The sequence below is a fragment of the Corvus brachyrhynchos genome, unplaced genomic scaffold (assembly GCF_000691975.1).
Source record: "Corvus brachyrhynchos isolate BGI_N302 unplaced genomic scaffold, ASM69197v1 scaffold101, whole genome shotgun sequence".
Lineage (NCBI taxonomy): Eukaryota > Metazoa > Chordata > Aves > Passeriformes > Corvidae > Corvus > Corvus brachyrhynchos.
The window spans coordinates 822,235-847,486 of NW_008237239.1; the positions used below are offsets into that span (position 1 = coordinate 822,235).

The following is a 25,252-nucleotide window of genomic DNA, read 5'->3' on the forward strand; positions in this document are numbered from 1 at the left end:
CCTCCTGCGGTGCCTCGGCGGCTGGGACTGGGAGCTCTGCCGCCGGGAGCTGCCCGCTGTCCTGCCCCGGCTCCTTATATCCTTCCCAGCAGGGCTCTTGGGGGGCTGCGGGAAGGCACAGGAGTGGTGAGGGGGTGTGTGGGGGTTGTGTGCATCCTTCAGTGCTCCACGGTTCAATCAAATCTGTGTGAGGGAAAGTGATGGAACCTTTGTGAGGGGCCGACACAGGATAGAAATGCCGGGTACAGGGAATTTTGCTGGAGACGAGTACAGCCCTTCCCTGAAATAAAAGAGTCATAGAATCTAGAAAATCGTGTGTGGTTCATTTAGCACTGTAGATAATTCCCCAACGCAACCCTCGTCTACCCTTCCCCCCGGCCCAAGATTTACTTTCTAATACATTGCAGAAATGCTTTTCTCGTCCTGTGGGTACTCTGGCCTATCAGGCTGCTTTGGTTATGGAGCATCCCTGCCAATTTCATACATATATGAGACAGAGTGAGAGAAGCCACTGTGGCTTCTGCAGGTCCTTTAAAGATAACCTTTATAGCAGAACAAGTTTGATTTTCTTTAACGTTTTTACTCAATGTATCAAGAGTCTGAAGACTGGACGGAGCATATTCGTAAGTAATGGCTAAGAAGTGCCTCTTCCTGTGAAGCCCTGTATTGCAACTGCATTATAATCACTGCAGTGCTTAAAATACTTCTGATACAACTAGGGATTTTCAGAGTCTTCAGCAATCCTGCTGGACCTTGCAAATTCCACGAACTGCATGTTGAATAAGCTTTATAAAAGTCCCTATCGAAGCTCTGCGTGTAAGGCTGTTTTTTCCTTTCTGCTACTTCTGATCTTTAAACACATGAAAGAAGGGTGCTTTTTATCTTGTGTTTTATTGTCTTTTGGGCTGTTATCTTCCAGGTGACAAAGCTGATAGTTAAAATGAGGCTCATATGTAACTGTTTAGAAGTGTTGCTAAAACTCACTGTTACATTGCATATTATGTTACATTATAAAATGTGCAACTATTTGCAGTTTGGAAGTCGGCAAATACTAGATCTTTAGGCTGGCAGTTGTGCTCAGCCTTCAACTAAGTTTAGTCAGGCGTGCTGCTATTTTTAATGGGTTTGTGCATGTTGGAGCTGTTACAGTTACTTGATTTTTCAGATAATGCATGTGTGTTGTCATGCATTTCAGATAAGGCAACTGTTGCCTCTCTCAAAATCAAGTACCTGATCTGTTTTTGCTTTCTGCAGTTCTTTGTTTCCAAGGTTGCTGTATATTTCTGATAATCACACATTGTAAATTTTTTTCTTTGCAGGTGTTTTGAGGATCCTGACTGAAATGTTTTTGCCACATATCAGCCTTGAAGATTTGGAAGGAACTTTCTTCTCTAAAGTATTACCTAAGGTAGGACAGCTCCAGTTAACTGTGGAATTGTCAGTCAGTCCAGTGCTAGAACCTGCTTGAATGCAGTGATTCTTTTTTTGAAGTTGCACAATGTAATTATTCTGTGAGATACAAAAATTGAAACTGAAATTTTACCCTTTAAGAGTTTTCACAGTGTTGTGTTGAATTGTTTCTGTGATTGTTCTCATCCTTTACAGTAGGGAGAGAATCAAATATACAATTCTGCTTTCTATATTCAGCAATAGACTTGGGTTTTATTTATTTTTGAGAAGATTGGGCTTTTTGTAGAATGACCAAGGTGGAGAATTTTTATGAGAGGTAGCTTTTCAGGACAAGTAAACTGAAGAACTCAACATTCCTATACCATGAATAAATGTTGTGAAATTTGTGAATTAATATAGTGAATAAAGTTTTAGACTGTACTGACCTCACACATGTTTTCTTTTCTGATTAAATGATGGAGACTTTTGTGCTATAGTTGTATTCAAATCAGTACTTGTGTTTTAAGTGAAGTAAAGCAGTGCCAAGTTACTGATTTAAGTTTTGGGCCTCAGCTTGTCCATTTTAAGAAGCCAGTAAAAAGGGCCACTGGATTTCTCTTACTTTATCTCAAGTAACAAATTTTGGAGATTACAAGAAAATTATCTCCCAATAGGCATATCCTGAAAAAGAATCACTGTACCACATGTTTATCCTGCATGTGCCCAGAAGCACCTCACTGTCTTTGCAGTCTCAACAGTAACACTCATCAGATATCCAAAAAACCTCAATTAAAGTAGAAATAGATGTTGTTTGTATGTCATGGACTTATTTTTTTAATGTATTCAAAATGTAAATAATCATTCTCAACAAATAAATAATTTTTCTGAGACAAAATGAAAATATTTTTTTAAATGATACAGTTTTAACTAAGTAAAAAATCTTTGGTAGCATGAGGTATATATTTTTCAAGCAAATTAGCTAAGAATTTTGTTTTACTAACAGATTTCAGCAGAAATAAAAGCTATAATATCTTCTGTCTATAATATATATATGTAGAAGATTTTTGCTTCTTGTTATATCATGCTTTGTGACTGAAATGCTGGAAAGTGTTTTCTCCTGTAAGTTCTGTCTGTGCCTCCATGCCATGGTGTTACTATTTGCATGGGTACCTTTGTAAATACAATGTTTCAGTTTTGTTGTGTTCTGACAGACTCTACAGTTCTTTGATAACTTGATGTGTGAGCTATCCAGTGAGGCCAAAGGATTGACCAGCCAGAGCACAGAGTTACGCAGTACTGTACGGAATCTGTTACAGGCAAGTCCCATCACATAAGCTGTCAAAATAATGTTTACATCACTCTTTGCTTTTATCTAAACTATTAAAGTGTTTTTAGAATGTTTTTGCCAGCTACTGGTGTTTAAAATGTAATTTAATCTTCCTTTGTAGTTCAGTTAACATTTTGTGAATGATTTGATTACATCTAGCATGTGATGCTAATAATAATTTAAAAAATCATCTCAAATTCTGCTTAAGTTCCTATTGCAGATGGAATGTGAATCCCCATATTTAAAGAGTGAATCTGGCGCCTGTTTATACAGTCACTTCATTCTAAGTTTTAAAATTTTTGTAAGTGGAGAACAATAGTCAAAGAAGTAAGAAGTTTTCACAGAGGATATGGTATCGGAGAAAAGCTCTGGACCTTTATTATCTTTAACAAGTTACTTATTTATGCAAATAGCAGTGAACTTTAAATGCCATAAAAATCTCGGTGCATTTCAGCTAAGAAAAGATGCTTTTGGAGGTATTGCAGGAGTGAGCAGCATAGCCTGATGTTGTTCATCCTTGCTCTCAGACCATGGTGCAGCTGCTGGAGACTCTGACAGGCTGTGTGCGCTACGTGTGCTCGCTGCAGGAGTGCGTGTCCCTGCAGAGCATCCGCTCCCTCCCTTCCTCCGTCCTCTATGTGATAAAGAGCACCTTCATACACTGCAAGGTAAGGTTCTGCTGGAAGCACAAAAATCCTTACGCTCCTTGGCTTTTAGGAAACACTTTATAAGAAGATCCTATTCTGAAATTATATTGGTGTCGAATTATTATTCTTTAAATTTTAGTTGTTAAATCGTTTGCAGAATGCACTTAGTGCACAAGTACAAAGATGATTTTTCAGTTGTCTGCCCAGCAAATCTGACCTGCTGGTGAGAGGCTCAGACTGGGCTATTTCCATATTTTGCATCAGTGTTAACTGATCATTCTGCTCATGAGCAGAGTGCTCTGAGAGATCTGTGCAGCCTTGATGGCTGCAGTATTTTCAGAGCTACAAATGGCTACAAACATGGTGTGACCTACCTTATTTTTCTGAAGTTCCAGAACATATTGAAAGTTGAGATTAGCAGATTTAGGTTGGTTACCGTGAGTAGCGTGTATCAGTTTCAGATATGGACTGATCTGGATTTTCAGACGCAACAGTAATCCCCTCTAAGCATTGAAAATAAAATAAGATTATTGTAAGAACACACTAATTTTTGGATATCTTTCATTTTCACTTTTGTCTTTCTTATGGGAATATTTACATCAGTTTTCCAAGTCAGGACTCAAACTCAGGTGCCATACCTTTATCTAGCAATTCTAATATGAAAGTATTGGGAAGTATTTGGAATGCTACTTCCTTTATTGCTAACATTGTCCTGTTTGGTTCAGAAATATGATCTTAGGTTCATACATAGAGGTCTAATCCAGAGCCCCCTAAAACTCACAAGAGCCAGTCAGACCTCATTAGTTGTCCACGAGCTGCAGGTGAATGCAGTTTATATTGAGTGGTCAGGGGCTGTGTTATTGAGTTAAATTGAGTTAAAGTAGGTATATCTGTGCCTTGTTTTTTTTCCAGAGAAATGTACGGTGAAGCTCTTGGTGTTTTCAGCATGTGAAAAATCAGGCTGTGAGTCCTGAACTCTTTCATAAACCTCTCCCTCCCCATTTCAGGACAGTGAATCAGTGTACTGTGGGCACCTGCATTTAATTTCTGACCTCCTACAAGCCATGTTTAAGGAAACTTACTCCCTTCAGAAACAGCTGATGGAACTGGTTGATCTGATTTCCATAGGGTCTGCTTCCACTGAAGATGACATCACATATATGGTGTCAGGTATATTTGGATTTAATACTTTCTTAGTCTTGCTCAGTATTTTTTTTCGATGGAGAGTATGTTTGAAATTTTAAAACAAGTTTCTGAGTGTGCTCAGTTCCTGCTGTCCTGACCAGCCTTTCAGAAAGGAGCATTTTGAAGCTTGAAATATTTCCATTTTTCTCCTGAAGCTTCCTCTGTGGCATGGGGCATGTTGTGTAGGTTTGTAGGAAAGGGGCAACACCTAAATGCTGAGCCATTTTCCCAATTCATGTCAATGTGCTGCTATTCTCTTAGTATTCTCTTGGGATTGCTGTGAACTCATAAACTGATTTAACTCTGTTGCTGCTGTTATTATTTCCTTAGTAATCCACACTGTGCTAGAGATCTGCTCTGTAATTTCCAATATGGACCACGCTCTTCATGCCAATACATGGAAGTTCATAATCAAGTATGTCATGGAACTCTTCGGATTTTAGTGTGCTATCATTTTAAATAATGAACATCTCAATTGCTTTGTGTTCAGAGTTTCTAATAAAATTAAAATTAGAGAATTCAATGTAGCTATTTAGTAAGTAAATTTAGAAACAATTGAGAAATTTAGCTAGGAGGTAATATTAAAGCACTTTCAGTGAAAGTAGGTAGGAATTGGTATGAAAAGTAATAGAAACTTGACTTTTTGTATTGCAATGCAGAAGAAAATTTAAAACACCATTGTCTGAATAAATAATATTAAGAGGTCTGACCTGCAATTTTGTAGACGTTTTTGGGTTGAGTTGTCTGTCTTGCACTTCCGTCCTGCCTCTCCCCTGTGTTTCAGCCATGGCCATGGGGAGAGTTGTTCTCTCTGAGTTTCTGCTTTCAGTGTACATGGATATTGCACCAATCACTGCTGAATAAAAGCCTAAATAGAAGAATTAGTTGCTTGGATTTGTAGGAACTCATTGCACGATCACTTCTGACAATTAAATACCTGATTATATTCCTGTCTTTCAGGCAAAGCCTGAAGCATCACTCACTGCTGCAGTGCCACCTGAAACACAGTGACATCCTTGGTGGCCTGTGCAAGGACACTCTTCTTTCTTTTGACTCCTGTTTGCAGCTGGCTGAGCAAATGAAGGTGTCAGAGATACAGGTGAATTAAAAAGCTTCCAAAGCTGCCAGTGAACTTGAGGAGGATAAATTCTTTGTGCTGTATTATCACTTGGAGTAATTTGGTTTGGGTTTTTTGGGGTTTTATTTCATGTGGTAGGCAAAACATCTGTGAAACCACATGAATGTGAGGCCCATAACTTTGTGTAGATTGAGAATGTTTTACTGAGACACTTAAGTTTACACTTATGTAAGAATTATGTAAGAATTTTTTTTATTTCCTAAACTGACAATATCCCAAGGTCAATCAAATTCTTAATATTGCTCTAAAAATGTTGAAGCATACATACTGAATATTTTTAAAGTTTTTCCCCCTTAGCTGCAGAGTCTGTAGAGAATCAAATGTGAAATAGGTTAGCAATCTAACTTCCTGTTTTGATGTATTACTCTATATTAAGTTTTAGAACTGCTTCTTTTGGACAGGAGGGCACTGATGTCAGGCTGTTCCAGAAGACAGTCAAATTGTGCAGGTTCTTTGCTAACTCCCTTGTACACTACACCAAGGTATGTTTTAATACTTGAATTCTATGTTAGTATTAAATTTAAGCCTCTGGTCTGCAAATGGAATAATTTTGTACTGCATAATATCTTAACAATTTACGGCTATCCCATATGGGCAGTGTAACTAACATCCATACATCACCTGCTCGTAGTTCTTCCACCAGTAAATACTCACAAGCCTGTGCAGGGTTACTGCTTGGACTTCCCAGGGAAATAAACTAAACCAGGTTGTTTCATGCAGTGGCGCTGAGTAGTTGGTAGGAGATGTCCAGTAATTAATATAATTAATCATGTATTTTATTTTAAAAGTATCACTCAAAATTGATGGCTTTCGCAGGAATTTCTTGCTTGCTTCTCTGACTCCTGTTCTCAGTTACATCAGCTCTTTCTTCAGATATACAGGTATGTGAAGTACAAATAATCTATTATTGATAGTGTCTTAATAACATTTCCATATTGTATTCTTAAATTACAAATATTTTGAGATGTAAAAATGCAGTTCTCATTCCAGAGTTGTTGCTATCTTTTTTCATGTACAGAAAGCTAAAATATTTTTTAATAAATTATGCGGTTTTGTGTTACATGGTTACCTAAACCCCCTTCCTGATCAGTACTGTGCATGTCCCGTAATGACAAACCTTTAACTTTGTTGCAACTATTTATGGCAACATTTATTAACAAATTATCTGTAGAATATGCAGGAAAAAAAATTCTAGGACTAAATGCAGTTCTCAGCAGTGCCTTTTGACAGATTGTTTCTACTTTAAGACAAAGTATGGAAAAATTTGTCCTGGAGAAAGAGGGGATCAGAAAGAGAGTATCCTAAAATTTTTCATAGCTTTATTGTTGTGTTAATAATCTTGTGAAGTCTCACAGAAGGACTTTGGTTCTTCTGGAAGCAGATGGTCTTATAATAAATTATAAATGTCTGCAAGTGGTTTATCACTTTCCTTTCAAAAAATTTTGTTCTATTTGCTGCAGTGATGGGGAGGCATAAGGAAACACAGACTTTGTACTGGTAATTCTTTATATTATGAAATCAGAGGCTGATTTTGGCCTTTTTTTTTGGAATTCAAACCAGGTTCTGTGGTGAGATGTGCACCTGAGTTTACTGCATGTTCCACTGCAAGATTGGGTGGATGGATATTTTTTTATGAGTTTCTTCTTCTAAGTTTACTTACCTTGTAGGTCTTTCTCAAGTGGAAGGTTGAGGTAAACTTTTATTCACTCAGGGAAACTGAGCAGGATTTTTGAGTAGGAAGGTAGCGTTTTTACAGTTGACTTTATAAGCTGCAAGAGTAGAAGGTTTTCATTTCATGATCTCTTGCTTTTTTCTCATATTGCTTCTTTTTTTCTTTTATTGCCCAAGGTTTTTTTTGCTCTTCAGAGAAATTGTGATACCCTTTTAGGGTCGTGTGTTAAATTAGTGCTGTCACATTTATGACTGTCAAATTGTTTATAAAGGCATTTTTCTTGGCTTTTCCTTTCGCTCAACTCTTTGTGATTTGGTGTGTTTCTTCTAATAGATGTTATGTATTTTACATACATTTTCTGTGAGCTTGTAAGGTTTTCTTTAAATGTTTAGTAAAATGTGGATGAGTTGTAACTCTTGGGCTATAACAGATATTTTCAAATGGGGAGCCTTTTCTGTCTTTTATTTCACAGGAACAAGGAAATAATGAATTTGCCTTTTTGTAGCTCTTTTGGAGAAAAGTAGTGTTGCTGAAAATGCTACTGAGAAAATTAAACTTCTTTTTTTTTTTATTCCCCCTCAGCAAATTTCCTCACAGTCTTTATGCTCCAGAGATCTTGGAAGTTCATCAAGATGAAATATCCCGGGTTTTTCTTGTGGCTCTGGACCCTCTGATCAACCAGCTTCTTCCCTTTAGTCCTTTCATGGAGCAAGTGTTAAGTGAAAAGTTAGGTGGGTTGAAAGTACCGCTCTCAGTGCTGTCCGAGGGATCAGGATTGACATTTTGGCTTTTTGGACCATAAGCAATATTCTGTACTCGTTTGCTTGTCTTTGGTTCTTTTGTAAGTACTGTGATAGAACTGATTGCATGCTAACTTGGATGGATTTTATAATGGATAGTTCATGTTGTTGCTGAATTCATCTTTTCCAAAGTACTCATAACAACTGCAATATTAATCTGGTTAACACCAATCCTATCAATTCTGCTCTTTTGCATAATTTCAATCCACATTTGCCACAAACTTTCAAAGTAAGATGAAATTTTTCTGCTGTTCTGTTGTTGGGGGAAGACAGCTATTTTTTCCTAAATTAAGTATTTTCTGTGAAAAGTAGAATGCCTTCAAACTGAAAAATTATCAGCTTTTTGTTTCAATAAGCCCTTCTCCCTGATTTCTGCCCTGACCAACATATCACAATTCTGAGATAGCTCATCAGTTTGCCTATACACTTGCTTAAAAGCCAGTTTACACACACACTAAATATATCCATCCAACTTACTTCACATTTGAAACCCAAACTTCTACAGGTCTCCCTCCTGAGCAGCAGCTGCCCCAGTGTCTCCTCCTGCTTACCATAATGGACAAGCTGTCCTCTCAGCCTGAAGAAGTGCAAACTCTCTGGAACACAGGAAAAAGGTACTAAAAAGGTTTTGGTTGTACTTCACCACAGCAGTTGTTCCATACAGGCAAACAAAGGGGCTCAGCTGCTTGAGTTTCCTTTGCAACTGAACAGTAAAATTGTCACTATGGATTTATATCCTTATGCCAAGACAAATAGGATCTGGTGTTCATTGCCTCAGGAGTGAAGGCTACAGAGCCAGAGATGTCTTTGTTTTTGCAGGAAAGGAATGGTATTTCGAGTACTTGCAGGGTAGGAAGAAGGATATGTGTGTAATTCATTGATACTTCACTAAGTTAAAATCTCACACTTTTATGCCTGAACTCTCTAATAATCTGGTGTAAAAGCACAGAAGTTATTGCCATCTTTTCTGGCCAAAGACAAAGATTTTTTAATACAGATGTTGCTTGCAGGATACGGGACTTACATATCTGTAATCAGGCTGTTCTCTTTTTTGTTTTTTTTTCTTTCCCCCTTGCAGCCTGTCTTTGTTTTCAGCTCTCTTCTTCAGTTTCCAGCAATGTTGTGGGGAGCTTTCTCTCCCTGTCCGTTTGCCAGAGGTGGTCAGTACCGGACAGCCAGCAGTTCCCATCACCCTCTATCACTATGTCTGTGTCCACCTGTGCTCCTTCATTGCTTCCACACTCCCATCATACTTCCCTCAGCTGGTAAGATTGGGTTTTGCTTATCAGTTCTTCAGCTGTTGTGATGCATAGGTGCTCCTTAAAAAGAATGGGTTCTTTCTAATGATGTAACTCTGGAGAGATGCTTGGGTAAGAAGTGGTTCTGTAGAAATCAGCTGTGACACAGTTACATGACTGGAGTTCAGTTATACAGCAAATGTCACTTGTGGGAAAGGGGAAAATAAAGCTTCCTACAAGTTCTTGAGGACCTAGTGGTTTTAGCAATTTTTGTGCTCTTTCGCAGGAGGGAAGGTCAAGTCGTTATAAAAGTTCAGTGCTTTCTTTTATGCAGTATTCAAATTGTGTTAATTTTCCCATTTCTCCTCAGGAGTGTGCCCTGCTGGATGCTGTGCTGGGTTCCAGTATGATCACATCTCTGCTAGCAATGGACTCGTGGTGCTTCCTTGCCCGGTAAGATGCTCCTATTACAAGTCAAGCAGGTTTTCCACACATCCAGTTCATTTTGTTGTTGTACTTAATTCCTTGAGAGAGATTTTTGTAAGACAGAATTGTCCCAGAATTGGATTATTTTCAGATACAGAGCATACTTTGAAAATTAGGAGTAGAAATGGCTTAGCCATTTTTACATTTTTGCAAGCAAGATGAACATAGCTTCTCTGTTATTTAGTGATTGGTTTTTGAAATGGTTGTCTCAAGTAGATTGTGTCTGCAAATCAAGTTTAAATATGTTAGAGGAAATGGCAATTTCTCAGACAAGATTTATAATATTTAGTCTGTAAAAGAATTGGAAGTACAGATTCACAAACTGCTCTCGCTCATGTTTCAGGTATGGAACAGCTGAGCTGTGTGCTCACCACGTTAATGTGATCGCCCACTTGGTAAGAACCACAGTGATGTTTGCAGTTTGGCATCAGTTTAAATCTGAGTGCTACCAGCAAAGATTCTAAATGATCAAAGACAGGAATTCTTTTTATAAATCCAAATGGAGATTGTTTCAGTTCTTCAGATTGGATTAGTAATTAGCAGAAGCAGTACAGTGAAAATATAAAACAATATGCCCTGCTTATTTTATTGACAGTGTTACTGCTGTGACTGCACATAGCAATTCTGAGAACATCCTGTATAGAATTTATTTGCTAAGTGGTGCTTTTTCCCTTAGTGTAATGAGGTGCGTTACTTTTTTACCCTAATGCAGGTAAAGGCTTGGCCCAGTGACTGCTCCCAGGTCTCTGCCCTGGGTGTGCTGCTGAAGCGAATGCTGTTCTTGATGGCTCCAGAGCATCAGGCAAGTACAGCACCAGCATCTGCTGTTGTCAGTAGAAGAGATTTGAATCAGTGACCTGTGTTAAAATATCCCCTTTCAGTTCTGGAGAAGTGACAAGACATTGAGTGCTCACTTGCTGCACTTGTTATTGTACTTGTTATTACTTAGTCAAAGTCATTAAGTCACTAAGTTATTACTTATTGTGGATCCTACTTTTTGCAGAAGTGCTCTTTAAAATAAGAAAAGCACATTGACCTTTCTAGGAGTGTTATTGGGCATCAGTGAAGTCCTTTTTTTGACAAAATATGAAAACAGCATAACTCCCCAGATTTGCTGAAACTGTGTCCTGTCATTGCATCTGTGACTGGTGTTTGTGAGCATTCCCATGACATCAGGTATCAGGAGTAGTGTCCTGTCCTGTCAGTGCCTCTCTGTGTACTCTGGAGAGCCCTTTGTTCTACTCACTGGTGCCATTGCTTCAAGCAGCTGAAAGAATCAGTTGCCTTATCATTCTGATGTCCTATATGTGACAAGGGAGGTGGCAGTTTTTAAATGTTTTTTATATAAAAGGTTGGATTTTATTTAAAAAATGAAATATTTTACTCAACTTTTTTCACATAATGTATCTGAAGCTAACCAGCAGTGCATTTTGGTTTCTCATTTTTCAGACTATCAAATTGTTTTGTGGTCTGTTTAGTTTCTATTCTCTTTTGTTTCCAGGTAGAATTTGCTCATAAGTTTCTTCCTGAAGAGGTGGAGAACTTGGCTGTGTGGCAGCACGTGTCTCTCAGAGCCCTGAATCCTGACCTTAGGATACAAGTGGCATCTCAGCTGTTCACGGCAGGGCTCGCACGGTGCTGGTGGTGGCTGAACGGCAGCCGTGCCTTGGGAGAGCTCCCACCTGTGGTAAGGAGATCTGCTTGTCTTTGGAAAAATGTTTGAACTCTACATTCTAGTTTGAAAACTACAAGGATTCTGTTGCTGTCACCTCAATTTTACTTTTCAGTCTGTTGCACAGCTTTTTTCTCCACCTGGCTGGCATATGCATGAGCAAGAACTCTCATGTTGTTTTCTTGTAGTATGCAGCACCTTAGGACCTCTACTGTGACAGTGGAAGTCTTGTGATTCATTAGTTACTCTAGTTGTTCTTTGCTCTCTGGGTGAGCAGATGTATTTTTCTTCAGCATTTCTGATTTATACTATACCTTAGCATACAATTACTCTTCAGTTTTAAAGTCCTGACTGGTTTTATGCAGCATCATATCTGAAAGATGCTCACTGGTCTCCTTGGTGAGGGAATGTGAGAAATCAGAGGCTTCCACATGAAGTGTCTGCTGCCAGACTTCTCCAGACAGTGCAGCAAATGACCTGCAGCATGTGTGAAACTCACAGGAGTAATGGATGGTTTCCCTGCTCTGGAAGCTTTATTGGCTGGTGTCCTGCTGGATTAACTGTTCTGTACAGTTGACACAGCACTTTGGGCTTCTTGCCATCTTGTATCATTTTAGATGTTTCGTATGAGCCTGGGGTTTTGGGTTGGTTTATGTGTAGTTTGTTTTGGTTGGTCTTACACATTTTTTTCTCCTAGAACACTGCCCTTTCTGTCCTGCTGGCTGCCTGCAGTTCTGCTGATGACACTCTGGAGGCAGAACTTAAGGCATCTGTCTTGGGAGTGCTCAGTCAGTTCTGGTCTTTTTTCCAGGCTAAGCAGGTAAGAGAATTTGCTGCTCCACTGGTAAAAACATGTCTTGGAGAGGCAGGTGCTGTTTCCTCAAGTTGTTGTTACTCATTTGTTTTATTTGGATTGGACTGCTTCAGTAAAGTACAGTGTACAAGTGCTGCCCATCTGCTCTCATCTGGTTTATCTGTTGGGCAGGCATGAGCTCTGGGAAGCTTGAGTTTGAATTTCCTGAGTATTACATATTTGGTTCCTTGTTACTCCATCTGTTAGTGTCAGATTCAGACTTGCTCAAGGAGAAGCCTGCAATACATGATTTTGATTCATAGCAGTTACAAACTTAGTGTATTTTAATATTCATTAGAATGTGAACAAAACTCAGGGTGATTTGATTAGAACACAGCCCAGCACATGGGGAGGCACAGGGCTAATCACCCTCCTCCCAAGGGGGTCAGGCAATGTGTTTGTGACCACGTACCTGTTCATGGCTGCAGCTGCATAAAGGAAAGAAGAAAGGATTGTCAGGATTTTCATGCTCCAGATTAAAAAAGAAAGTTTGAGAGTGGGAGTGAAGAGCCAACAATGTGCCCCCTCAGAGGTCTTTTCCAACGTCAGCCATTCTGTTAGGACATTTGGCAACTGAAAGTGAAAAGAAATAGTTCAGATAGCCTTTAGGTGCTCATTTTAGTGAGTGGTGGAAGGAGATGAGGGTTAAGAAATATTCTCCATAAAAATCAAAGAAAATGGTCTTATACAATATGACTACCTAGAAATATCAATACGATTATTTTAATATTTTCTTCTGCTGCTTACAATGCAGTGCTTACAATACATGTGTGAAGTCAGGCTAAGAAGTTTGGAACACTACTATAACTTGACATTTCCTAAGTTGTTATTTCATGAGCTAAAATGCAATGTTACTGATATCTTGTGTTCCCTTCAAGGTCTCAGATGAGCCATGTCTCCAGAAGACACTGTGTTTATTACTTCACCTTTCGGAATTTTTCATCCAAGCATTAGATGCTCAACTGATTACCCAGGTAAAAAAAAAAAAAAATCATAAAATCCCCAACACTACCTTATGAATAATTCACTACATGAAAACCAAGTTCTTTGTGATTTGTTGAAACCTCAGATGAGTTATTTCATGGTCTGGCTTTCTCTTAACAAGAAAATAATCTTCCTTGATTATTTCCCTGGCCTTTAAACCAAGCACATGGCGTTTTGGTTAACACTGCTTTTGAGAATCCCTTTCCTTTGTAAGATAATTGAGATATATAGATGTGCTATAGAGAGCATGGTCATTTCTTTCTAAAATGCACCCTGCAGCTTTATCCTGGCCAGTTTTATTGGAGGTGCAGCATACCTCCTTCAGGTTTCTAAACTCCCTGTGTTTGGATTTAGAGATGAGCCTGCACAGTTTTCACCTACAGTCTGTCTGATGGAGCTTTGCTGGGGTTTTGTCTCCCGCAGGTGTTTGCACTGCAGTCATTCTTGCTCCAGCTGCATCCTCCGGATCATGTCCGTCTAGCAATGGTGGATTTTCTGTCTTCCATGGGAAAGGTGTTTATACCACAAGAAGCACAGGTAAATGTAATTGTGGCCTTAGTGAAATTATCTTGTCTTTTGATAAAAAGATATGCCTATTATTTAAATATATTAAAAACTACAGTTAAAGGATCAAGTTCGTTACATACTTACAGGAGTGCCAGGATAATTGTCTTGGATTAATAGTCTGCAGCAGATTTATTTTTCATCAAGAGGTGCTGAGTGCATGCAAGATGCTTGGAGGTTCAAATGCCAGTCCTTTCTCACTGGTGAGAAGCAACAAGAAGTGAGAATGGAACACATCACCTCCCTCACAGTGGTTCTTTAGCCAGACAGGGCAGTAGCACTCATGCATTTCCCAAACCTGTCCCTCAGTCTTACAGTGATTCTTTAATAATAAATCATGATGGTGAGATATGCACAACTAACTCTTGGGAACTGATGGATGTTTGTTCTTGTTGCAGAGGCAGGTTGTGCCCCAGCTGTCCTGTCTGTTTGCCTCTCTGCTGGCTGACCAGACCTGGCTGATTCACCAGCACGCACTGGAGGCGTTCACACATTTTGCAGAGGTGAGAAGAGCACAACTCTGGGTGCAGGTGATGCCTTTTCCTGGTTTGAAAATCAAGAGTCGAACACGGTTAGAAGGGAAAAAGAGATTTTACCTTGGTATTTATTTTAAGGAGCCTTAGGTGCACACGTCCAGGTCGAATGCACCTCCATGCACACCCACAAAAGATCTGGTCTAACAGTATAGGTCTTAGTAATTAGCATATCTATCAAAAATTCCCCAATGAGAGGCTCGAATGAGCCCCCCCTCCCCAAGGAACCTTCGCCTGGATGATTCTATCTTAGTTTACAAAGTGTGTTCTGGAGAGGACCTTGGGGTCTGGGGCACACTGATCCCTAACTATGAAGCTTCTAAAATGTTTAGTCTCCTACCTGAACAAACAACTCCAAGAATGTAGGCAAAAAGCACAAAGAATACAGAAGTTATAAAAAGTTATAAAAGGGGTATAAAAGAAAAGGCAAAAAATCATCATGGCATCACAGGCACTTGACTCTGTTAACTTCTATTGTACAGAAATTCTCCTGTCTTAAATGTTTGCTGCTCCTCACTGCACAATCCGGATCTTAGTTACAGATGCTACTGCACATTAAAAGTACTGAGGGCTAGTGCAGTTGGAATTGATTTCAGGAGCTGGAAGTGAAGAAAGATTAGGCACTGGTTGCTTAGATTGGTTGCAAGAGGGCAGGGACTGTCACAGAAACATCTATTTTGTTCCCTTGTTAGCATGAATGTACTAAACAATCAATAACATTTTTGACAGGAAACAAGACATGAAGATGTTGTTCCTTGGTGCCTTAATTCTGAAGAAGCTAAGAACAAAGTTGTTAATTTTCTGGCTAAGGTACATATATTGTTTAACCATTTTACTGCTTTCTTAGTTGATGCTGTACATCTGCTATAAGCAATACACAGCATGGGTCTACACTTGCATTATCTGCATGACCATTAAATAACTTTAAAATAAACTGTCTGGTTGAACTTTTCTACTTTTTTTAATCAGCAGAATTAACAACTGCCATTCCTATGCACACTGCTTCTCCAGTACTTCCAACTTTAAAAACAAAGCATTTATCCTCCTTAAACAAAAAATACTTATTAAATTACACTCTTATTTTTGAAAGAAGTTACATATTAAAAAGACAGGATTTGTTGATTTGGTTTGATTTCCTTCCCCATTTCTCTTGGATCAGTTTCTGAAATCTAAATTATCATGAAATCTAAATTATCTAAATAATTCTGAAACATCTCATTACCTTTTGCAAAACAGCAGAAATCCTCTTAAGAGCAGGTGGCTGTTGCTGCAGGACAGACACTGGGAAAGAGAGGCAGGGCTCTCTGGCTGAGCAGCTTTTGGCAAGGAGGTCATTTACAGAACTGAGAGCTGCCAGTGATGCTAACCCAAAGTTGTAGATAACTTCAATCTTCTGATCAGAAGTGTGTGAGACATAATATTCTTTGAACTGCACATTAAAATCTCTCCCTCCCTCCCTTTTGTTCTGGCATATAAATTAAGCCTATGAAGGTTGGTAATGCTGCCTGGGTTTAGTTACCTCTCTTGGGGCTTTCTCCCTAGACAAGGCAGGTGGAAGAGACGAGAGAAGCACGAACAGAACGCCTGAAGCAAGAAAGGATTACCTGGCATGCACAGGCTTTAAAAGTGGATGGAGAATTGGAGTCAACAGCAGAGGTATGTGTGCTTCTTTAAGCTATCTGGGTCCTCCTGTTAATTTCTGTCAGTTCTGGGGAGTCTCTGAAAAGGCTAAGATGGGTAAAAGGCTGCCCTCCATGGTCTGAGAAAAATGGTCACATGTGCACTCCCAGCCCTTAGTAAGATATCCTAATGGTCTGTAGTGCCTGCCAGGCAGCAAGAACTCTCACAAGGACAAGGGAGTCTTGCAGCTCTGTTTCACCTAAGGGTTTCTTACATTTGGATAAAGACTGATACCTTAAGTACAGTATTAAAATGATGTTCCATGTTTACTTAAATCTGCAGCCTGTGGCCAAAAAAGCCTGTCACCCCCCCTCTGAGGAGCAGTACAAGGCAGCAGTAGGCACGATGGAGGGGGCAGTGGAGGCTGTGAAGCTGCTGCTCCAGAAAGGGTCCCCCCCAGCCTGGCTTGCAGTGAAGCTGGAGGCTCTGCACACAGCCATAGCCACCCTCAGGGACAGCTTGTGGTAGGTGCTCTACAGGGCTTGGGGACAACAAACCAGCTCAGCTCCCTGGTGGAAGAGGTGCCTTTGTGCCAGGAGTGCTGCAGAAGAAACATCTGTGATACGGGGCAATGCTCTGCAGTACTGCTGGGTCTTGGTTCATGTGCCAGAATGGATTGAGGGGTGCAGTGCCGGCCTGTCCTCCATAGCCAGTGGCTGGAAGGACTGATGGATTTGAGTGGACACTACTGGACATCTGAGCTGTGGGTTTGTATATTGCTTGTTCTTCTACTGCGTGGAGATACAATGTCATGAAATGTGTATTCTGAATACTGAGAGGTTTGAATCTGTTGTAGAAGTAGCAGTTACCTTGTTCCTGTCACATACAGGTGACCAGGCAGTAGGTGTTTTTATCTTTATTTTAAAATACACTCAAGAATAACAATTTAAGGCTCTCTACTGTTCTCTGACCATACCTCTGCTGCTGGTTCCACTCCACTCTAGGGTGATCCTTTAAAAATAATCGTTATTGGTCACAGTTAAGAGCAGAAAAACACGGTGCTTAAGCAGTTTGTGATCGTTCACTGTATGATTCCTAGCCCCTCCTCTGCCACTGAGAACTATACAAACAGAAATAAATAAGCTGAATAAACTGTACATTCATCTTAAAATAATCTCTTAGCTGAAAAGTTAAATAGAGCCTTTCTAAGGGCTTTAATTTTCTGGGGAAAAAAAACTCAAAAAAAAAACCCCAAACAAAAAAAATCAAAGGAAAAAGGCACATTTAACCAAGAAACTCAGTGTGACTTTCATTTATTGTCAGCAGTTTTTCAGGGCAGGGATGAGTTCTGGAACAATCTCCTACACCACTCTTAGCCTCCAGTGGCACATCAGCACCATCACACCATCACCCTGTCCTCTCTCCGGGAGCAGTGGCAGCACCACAGCTGGGCATATTGCTCAAGTGCAGGCTCACCCCTGCAGCTTTTGGCACAGACTGGGAAGGAGCATCCATGGCAAGAGCTCAGGCCTCATGGGATCTAACGGCTGTGCAGCAAGTGCCTGCTTTGTGGCAAAAGCAGCGCTGAGGTACTTTATCCATTGTACTAGGGAAGCAGCAACTCCTGGCACAGGATCCAACACACCATAAATCGCCTTGGTCTGCTTCAGAACTGTTACCAGTTTGTATCATCTTCCCAGTTCAACTCCTCTTCTTCACCCCAGCCTGTAGCTTCAGCCTAGAATCACATAAAATTATCAACATTAAGGCATGTGGAATGTACTTGTGTGCTTAGCACAGCCCCAGGAGTCAGGCAGGAGCCTATGTGGCTTGTGATGGCAGAGCATTCATCTGCAATGCCAAAAGCCCAAAATTTAAGTGTCAGTATTTGCAGCTTATGGTCTTAAAGAACTTTGAACTACAAGAGGAATCACCTTAAAGACAAAAGCAGACTTAGGGAGTCTTACTTTTCTTTTTACTGCTTGTATCAAACCCACTTTGCATTAAAAAAGAATAAAAATAAATTAGACTATTTCTTTCCCCCTAGGAAAGAGCTGTTTTCCTGCTGTATTCTAACACTGTAAGTTTGATCTCCCCCTCCCACTGACACAGTAGTGACTGCATTCCCCCCAAAATGGGGTTGGGGTCATGACAGTGCTTCTGTCACAGGACACCATGCCGTTTTCAAATGTCATAAACAACTTCAGTTTACAGCCCAGGCTCCTCTCCCTATACTCCCTGCTATTCATGGGGTAGCTCTCCTGAGGCTGAATGAGCAAAACAACTTGAAGTCAACACCTATTCACTAAGTGAGTTACGTGCTCACGTGCGAATGCTGCCTCCCCTCCTAGGAAACAGCAATGGTCTTTGGCGTCTCTGTGATTGGGCTACAGGGATTTATCTACTTAGAAAAACCCCAGTTTTGTAACCCCCCCCCCCCTATCTCTGAAATAGAGAAATGCTTCAGCTATTCTTTCATGAAAACAACACACCCAGAAAGCTTTACTCTGTAATCCGGAAGTTCTGGTTTCCTGGACCTTAATTTACAATGGTATTAGGTTTTCCTAGAAGAGCCAGGAAAAACACTTCAGTCCTGAGCATTCTCTGGACCTGAAAGCCCCTTCTGTTTGAGAATGGGACCATGTCTGTTCAGCAGCCAGGATCCAGCCTTGTTTTACCTGACAAACCAAGATTCCCCTTAACAAAGCACAGGATTGCTGCATCCAGGATACAGCAGCACAGAGTAAAAGCTGGAGCTAAAACTCCTTAGTACTTCTAGTAGTGTACAAGTTGAGTCCATTCCCTCACTGTTTCCTAACAGAGCTCTCTTTGCTGTATCAAGTGCCCACTGAATTACCTGGTGCCTGCTAAGATGCGTCACTCAGAGCTCAGCACCTTTTATTCACAGGTGAAAGATGCGTCTGTGCTGCTGCTCCCTCCTCAGGTACCCATGCTCTGACTGAGGGGCCAGCTGTGCTACAGTGCTGTGTGTGCTGCTGTGTGCTGTGGAGCCTCTCAGGGCTACAGTCACCTAAACCTCCCTACCTCGAGTCTCTCACCTCAATCACATCAGCTGCTGCAAATTTGGATGAAAACAGCACATTCTGGGAGGCACCTTCTCTGCTGGACACCCCACCCGAGTGAGTGGGAACAACTGCTTCTGTCCTTGCCTCAGGTAAAATCAAAAGAGCAGAAGAAGGTTTAATGTCTGGGATCATGTCAGCAAACCAGTCCAGCTCAGGGTCTTGCACTGGTTTCCTCTTCACTTTGATTGTGAATTCTTCTCCCAAGCCAGACTCTGACGAAGACTTCAACCTTTCCTGAAAGGTTTTTGGCAACACAGTTTCTCCCAGTTGTTCCTCGTGGTCCCACTTGTCATTGCTCCAGCTGTTCCCATGGCAAGACTTTGTGGGGGGACTCAGGCTTTTGAATTCTGTGCTCAGTTGATGGGTACTTGGCAGAGGCCTTGGCCTTTCAACTGCATCAGCGTGTGTCACAGTGAGGCAGTTTCCTGAGGACAATTTAGGACTGGGGCTCCTGGGCTCAAAGTCATCCCAAGGCTTCTCATCTACATCATGATCAGCAAAATAAGGTCCCGTGCTGCCCCGCAGCTCCTGGGGCTGAATTTGAATGTTCACAGTTTTCTCAGTGTCTGCCTCCTCTGGCTCACTCCAGTCTGGCCACTCCTCTGCTGGCTTTCCCGAGGTAGTCATAGAGCTCCTGCTGTTCCTCAATGTATTAATGCTTCCAGGAATTCCGTTCAGGGGGGGCTGAGCGCCTTGCTCACCTGTGGAAGACAAAAAGGTGTTACATACCTGTTTAAAGAGAGCAAGTGCAGGCAGAGATGGAGTTCTGTCTAAAACTTCTTGACATCACAGGGAACAACTGGCATGGAAACCAGCCAGTAATTGATTGGAAAGAAAGCTCCTCTTGGATTAGAAAGCAGGGACACCTTCCTGCTTGCAAAAGAGGGAATTTACCTCAGAGCCCTGGGGCAATACCTGTTGCGGTGACTCAGCCCACTGCGGGGCTGGGGCAGTGTGATGCCAATCAAGCCCAGCCCATCCCCTGGATCGAGTTTCCCGAAGAGGCAGACTCAGAGGGTGGGCTGAGGGGTGGCTCAGAAGCCTAAGCTGCACCCCCCTGGGCGGTGCCCGGGTACAAGCCACCTCCCCCGGTTCGGGAAAATTCCCGGTTACTGGTTGTCTGGTGTTTCTTTTATCCCCCCCGCCTCTCCGTTTACCCCAGTGGCTCTTGTTAAATTGCATCCTCCCCCTGGCTTGTAACTCATTGGTTGTTTTCCCCTTTTACCGCGGTTTTCAAATTGCCTATGAAACTGAGGACAAGCCTCGGGGAAGGATCCCATCGTATTCCATCCCTTCTGAGCTTGTTCGGGTTGTGAAACTTCTAACAATAAACCTGTTAGGAGGCAGACCAGAACAGCCTCTCTCTTCGTCTCCGAGCTAACGTGAGCCGATACCATCGCCTCCTGCCGTGTTCCCTCTGCAAAGCAGCCAGCTATCTGGCTCATCCAGAGTCGCTTTAACGACGCACAGAAGAACACAGTTGGACTCTCTCTGACCTGGGGCACGCCAGAGCTCATGCCTCGAGCACAAGAACTGCGTTAAATACCAGCTGATTGCTGATAAGCAACAGGTGAGTGGGAAAAGGCCATGGAAGGAAACAGAATCAGCTTTGTCAGAATGAGCTGACATGTAAATCCAGAGTATCTGCTGAGCTGTGGGAGAGGTGAAAGCACAGCACAGAATCTGCTATAAGGAAACAACTTCAAGTCCAGGGACCCAGTCTGTGTATGTCAGCTTCCCAAATAGCTATTCCCTAGGATGTTAAGGATCACACTCCCCTTCCTTCACTGTTGCCTTCCTTGGTTCACTGAATCTTTCAGATCGGCACATGGGGGAAAATGCACATCTTTTCAAGCAACACTTCACTGGTAAACACTTGATTTCTGAAAGGAAGCACTAGGGTAGTTTTTACCTGTCTTTGAAGCCAGGGGATTGTCTTGTTGCATAGGAAGCTTCTTGACAGGTGCATTTGCAGAGCTGGGGAACAAGCTGGGACTGCTCTTCAGGGGCTGAGAGGTTTGGCTTCTCTGATTGCTCATGCCATGACTGGGGGAATCTGCCAGGATAAAGGAAAAGAAAGGACACAAGTCCACGAGGTGTGTTGTCAGTCTGAGCTGAACTGCCTGCAGCACTGGAATGTTCTTATTTCAACAATGCTGAGGCTTGGCACAGCAATCCAACAGCTGCACCTCCTGATCCATACATAACACAATGCTCCTTTGTTCCTGCTGCCTGCAGCTCCTGCCAGTACAAAGTTATGGCAACTGTACATGGTGAGTTTTTGCTGAGATGTTCTTTCAAGAAATACAAAATGAATAAATTGATTATGATCAGAGCAGATGCTTTAAAAATGCTGTTTGCCACCTGGCTGGATCCAAAATCCCAATTGCATCACAAAATCCCCTGGTACCTGCCTTATACAGAAGTACTGCACTTGCTCACAACAATTCCAAGCATAAGCAAACTCATGACACTACACCAACCCCCTCCCATACCTGGGCATGGGCACAGCAGCTTCCTGGAATGGGAGTCTGCTCTGAAGGCTGACTGACAGCTACCCTTATATCCCAGCCTGAGGTGAGGTGGGTGGTGGGCAGTCAAGGCCGTGTGTTGGAGCTGCCTAAGGCAGGTGTATTTCCCTGGCCCAACCAGCTTGGCAAGCACCTGGTTGCAGTTCATTTTTGGGAGCTGCAGGGTGTGATCAGCACTGGTTATGGTCTGCCAGCACCAGCCTCAGCTGTGTGGGACCCAGTTGCTACAACTTCAAAATTAGCACAGTTTGGGCCAATGCTGCATCTGCTTCCACAGGGCTCATCTGTATTCCCAGCCAGCTGTGCCTGTTTAGTCTAGGGATCATCAGTGCCCTCAGACACATGGCCCACTGGAAAGGACTGCACAGAACACACAGAACCCACCCCCTCCCCCAGCACCCTTCATAAAGGGCACATCCTTTGAGGGGCTTGAGCAAACAGCTTGTTAAACCTCGTGCTCAGCCTCTTGTGTTGCTTTTTGCAGGTCATCACTCACTGTTGAGGACAAAGGTGGGGTTTTTGTTGTTCATCAATAGTTAAATCAGGCCTAATTTTAAGTGTATTCTGAAAAATAAACCTGGTTTCAGTCTGCAATCCAAAGTGGTTTACTTACTACAGTCTACTAAAATAAATAATGTAAAGAAACTAATGCAATGAGACATCCACTGATTTTAATGAAGTGTGGTAGCTGCTGGTACACACATAAACAGGAAGCAAACACTTAAACTGATCTCTGTCATGTATTTCATTTGGTATCTGTTTGTCTAATGTTGCACAAATGCTGACTTTTCCCTTGTTACAAATATTCTTAGTTTCAATATCCAGACAAGCTTTCCCTTAGTACACTTGGTTCCAAGTTATCTAGCAGGTACAGGGGCTACTGTCTTCATTTGCATTAGCTGAAAAGCCTCCAGAGAGCTGATAAAATAGGGAAGTTTGTATTCCTTTTCCAATCTATGAATAGAAATTGGGGGAAGAAGGTGAGATTTACTATTTTTAAAAACAGGAAGGACAGAGGAAATATTAAATAATTGCCTATATAAGTCCTTTAGAAAGGTAATATAGTTTTTCCACCAAACACACACACTCTATCTCCTTTACTTATAGGGATTCTTAAAGGAAGAAGAGGTTTCACTTTTTCCCCATATATTTCCTATATTTAAAATACTTTTATATAGCTCTTCTTCTGATATAAATTCTGTATCTGCAAATAGCACCTAACTTAAAATCCAAGTTTGGCTGCAAATTAGCTTTTTTTTCCATTAACCTGTCACCGGCAACAGATTAAGAAATCCAAGAAATTCTGCCTACACTTCTTGGACAGAGCATGCAAGCATCCCAAGAATATTCTGACTGTATCTTTTACCTTCTGGGGAGAGATCAGCAGTTTTCATGAAACTTGGTGCAGAGCTTTTGAAAATCTTTGATCTTTCTCCACCTACAACCACTTCAGGCCCAAGCAGGGAGACGAGGACGGCCAAGCTGTGCAGCGTTATTGCCACAATGGAGTCACTGGTGTCCCGCAGGCCCAGCAACACCTGCACCAACAACACACTGATGTTACCACAACAGAAAACTCTGCCTTTGCACTGCTTTCCTCTTTAAGTGTTAGCTTTGCAGCCCATTTCACTTCTAATCCCCTACAGCTCTCAGTAGAGACTGGATGGGATTCCATAAAGTCAGCCTTCTACATTGTGCTACAAGCTAAAGAGGGTGGATTCTGTTGGCTGGATGGGTCTAGTGGAAGGTGTCCCTGCCCATGGCAGGGGGTTAGATTAGATGGTCCCTTAAAGTCCCTTCAAACCCAAACCGTTCTGTGATTCTGTGAAATCCCATATTCCAGGATACACCACCCATTGGTCTGCTGTCCTTAACCTGTGGCAATATGACGTTCTTCAGCTCCTCCCGAGAGAACAGCTCTGCGTAGGCATGGATGTGAGACAGCAGCACCATCCGCACATGCTCCTCATGCACCTCAAACAGCTTCAGCAGCACTGGGATCACGTGGGCCTGGAACAGGGCTGGCGACAGCAGGCAGCTGGTCTGGCTCTCCCCACTTTGCTCTAGGGAACAGAGGTGAGAATGGGAAAAGGCTGCTTCAGCCATGAGAGACAGCTCACCCAGAAGCTACTGAGTGATGACACCAGGATCATTCCTAATTCTCCTCCCAGCATCAGCAGAGCAGTGCCAAGTACTGCAAAGGAGGAAGCACAGATAACTGTCCTTCCCAGTTCCGTATGTTACAGTATTTGTTCTGCTTAGAGAAACACCACCATTCCCTTGATTCAATGAAACAACTGCTCTGAATTCATTCCAAACTTGTCAGTAATAATTGTGATGAGGAAGTATTTAAAGGTCACCTTTCTTTGGGCCCAGCAGATGAGGAAGAAAACTCTTGACAGCTACAGGTTCTGCAAACACGAGCTGATTGAGTAGGAGAGGTACCAGCCGTGATGCTATCAGCTCCTCTGACAAGCCAGCCACCCTGTCCAGCAGAAATCTGCATTCCAGGAGACAGCAGTTAGTATCAAGGCAGCCTTCCATGCATTTATGCCTGTTTCCCTCAATATCATTTCCCCTTTTTGTGTCTGACTCATCCAGAGACAGTGCTCCACTGCAGCCTCTCCCTCTGTCTGCACTCTGACCTACACAGAGAAGCCTCTGCTCCTGCCTGAGGCAAAGAGGAGGAGGCACAAACCAGGAGCCAGAGCCACATCCTGTAAAACCCCACACCTGGATCATGGGCTGTCACAAGCACATCCAGCTGGCACAGGAAGCTGCTGGGGCATCAAACTGCCTCAAAGCTGGCATCTCCCATGAAGAGCTATAGTCAAAACTGCAGCAGAGTTTTCCTCTCACTGCATACCCTGGTGCATTGCAAGAATTTTCCTGTTGCTTTGGAAAAGGCTGTTCTACCTGCCACACAAAGGAAGTTTCCCTTGCACAGAGGGAATCCCATTTTGAAACCACTTCCATCTAATTTGGCCAACAGAGTACTGACTGAGTTTATCAGAGTTCAATTTTGTGCAACTGCTCTTGTCTGTCAGATTTTCATTTTTAAAATATCAATTAACAGTTACTGCTTTTTCTCTAGGCTTGGAGGAGCCCAGGAGAATGGTGCACATGCTGTGAAGGCCCCTCTGCCTGATAAAAGGGCAACACTCCCCTGTCTTTAAGTGAAGTGTTCATTCCCTCCCTCAGTAAACACTGCTGATACAGAGATAGTGAGAACCACTCTGAATGTTCCTGCTAAGGATCCCCGTTCTCCTCTTACTTCCTCCACTTGAACCTCAAATTAATGAAAAATAACTGATGGTGACCACAGAAGTATAAAACAGGCAGGAAAACAGGTCTGTGAGAACACCAAGGCTCTTTTATATGGAAAAAGAAAAAAACTCTGCTTCTCCCCTTTTCAGGCCTATATAATGCCATGATTACACAGAAGATTCCCTGACAGAAAAATTACTGGGGTCCACAACAGTGAGATTTACTGCAAGATGTTCCACTACTGCAGCCAAGACATCCAT

The 25,252-nt window shown here is 41.9% G+C and overlaps 2 protein-coding genes across 4 annotated transcripts in view; one reads left to right on the top strand and one right to left on the bottom strand.

The window, feature by feature from the left end:
• The first annotated feature begins 7 nt into the window (after window positions 1-7).
• Window positions 8-18,140, top strand: CUNH1orf112 (chromosome unknown C1orf112 homolog). Its single transcript, XM_008630422.2, has 24 exons — window positions 8-76; window positions 584-623; window positions 1,320-1,408; window positions 2,601-2,705; window positions 3,244-3,384; window positions 4,371-4,533; window positions 4,879-4,963; window positions 5,509-5,647; window positions 6,088-6,168; window positions 6,503-6,567; window positions 7,941-8,089; window positions 8,664-8,772; window positions 9,237-9,423; window positions 9,767-9,849; window positions 10,226-10,277; window positions 10,595-10,684; window positions 11,384-11,569; window positions 12,252-12,374; window positions 13,286-13,381; window positions 13,815-13,928; window positions 14,354-14,458; window positions 15,218-15,298; window positions 16,031-16,144; window positions 16,451-18,140. Exons 2-24 carry the CDS (start codon window positions 587-589, stop codon window positions 16,634-16,636), a joined length of 2,580 nt encoding a protein of 859 aa, XP_008628644.1. The 5' UTR covers window positions 8-76; window positions 584-586; the 3' UTR covers window positions 16,637-18,140.
• The window catches only part of SCYL3 (SCY1 like pseudokinase 3), a 15,764-nt gene continuing 7,917 nt past the window's right edge, over window positions 17,406-25,252 (bottom strand). For all 3 annotated transcript variants that reach the window (XM_008630170.2, XM_017729650.1, XM_017729651.1), the window contains exons 9-14: window positions 24,086-24,225; window positions 23,601-23,788; window positions 23,092-23,263; window positions 21,107-21,250; window positions 19,168-19,895; window positions 17,406-17,846 (exon numbers count right to left, since the gene is read on the bottom strand). In XM_008630170.2, coding sequence (XP_008628392.1) covers window positions 17,784-17,846; window positions 19,168-19,895; window positions 21,107-21,250; window positions 23,092-23,263; window positions 23,601-23,788; window positions 24,086-24,225 — 1,435 coding nt within the window. In that variant the 3' untranslated portion in view covers window positions 17,406-17,783. The remainder of the gene's footprint in view (window positions 17,847-19,167; window positions 19,896-21,106; window positions 21,251-23,091; window positions 23,264-23,600; window positions 23,789-24,085; window positions 24,226-25,252) is intronic.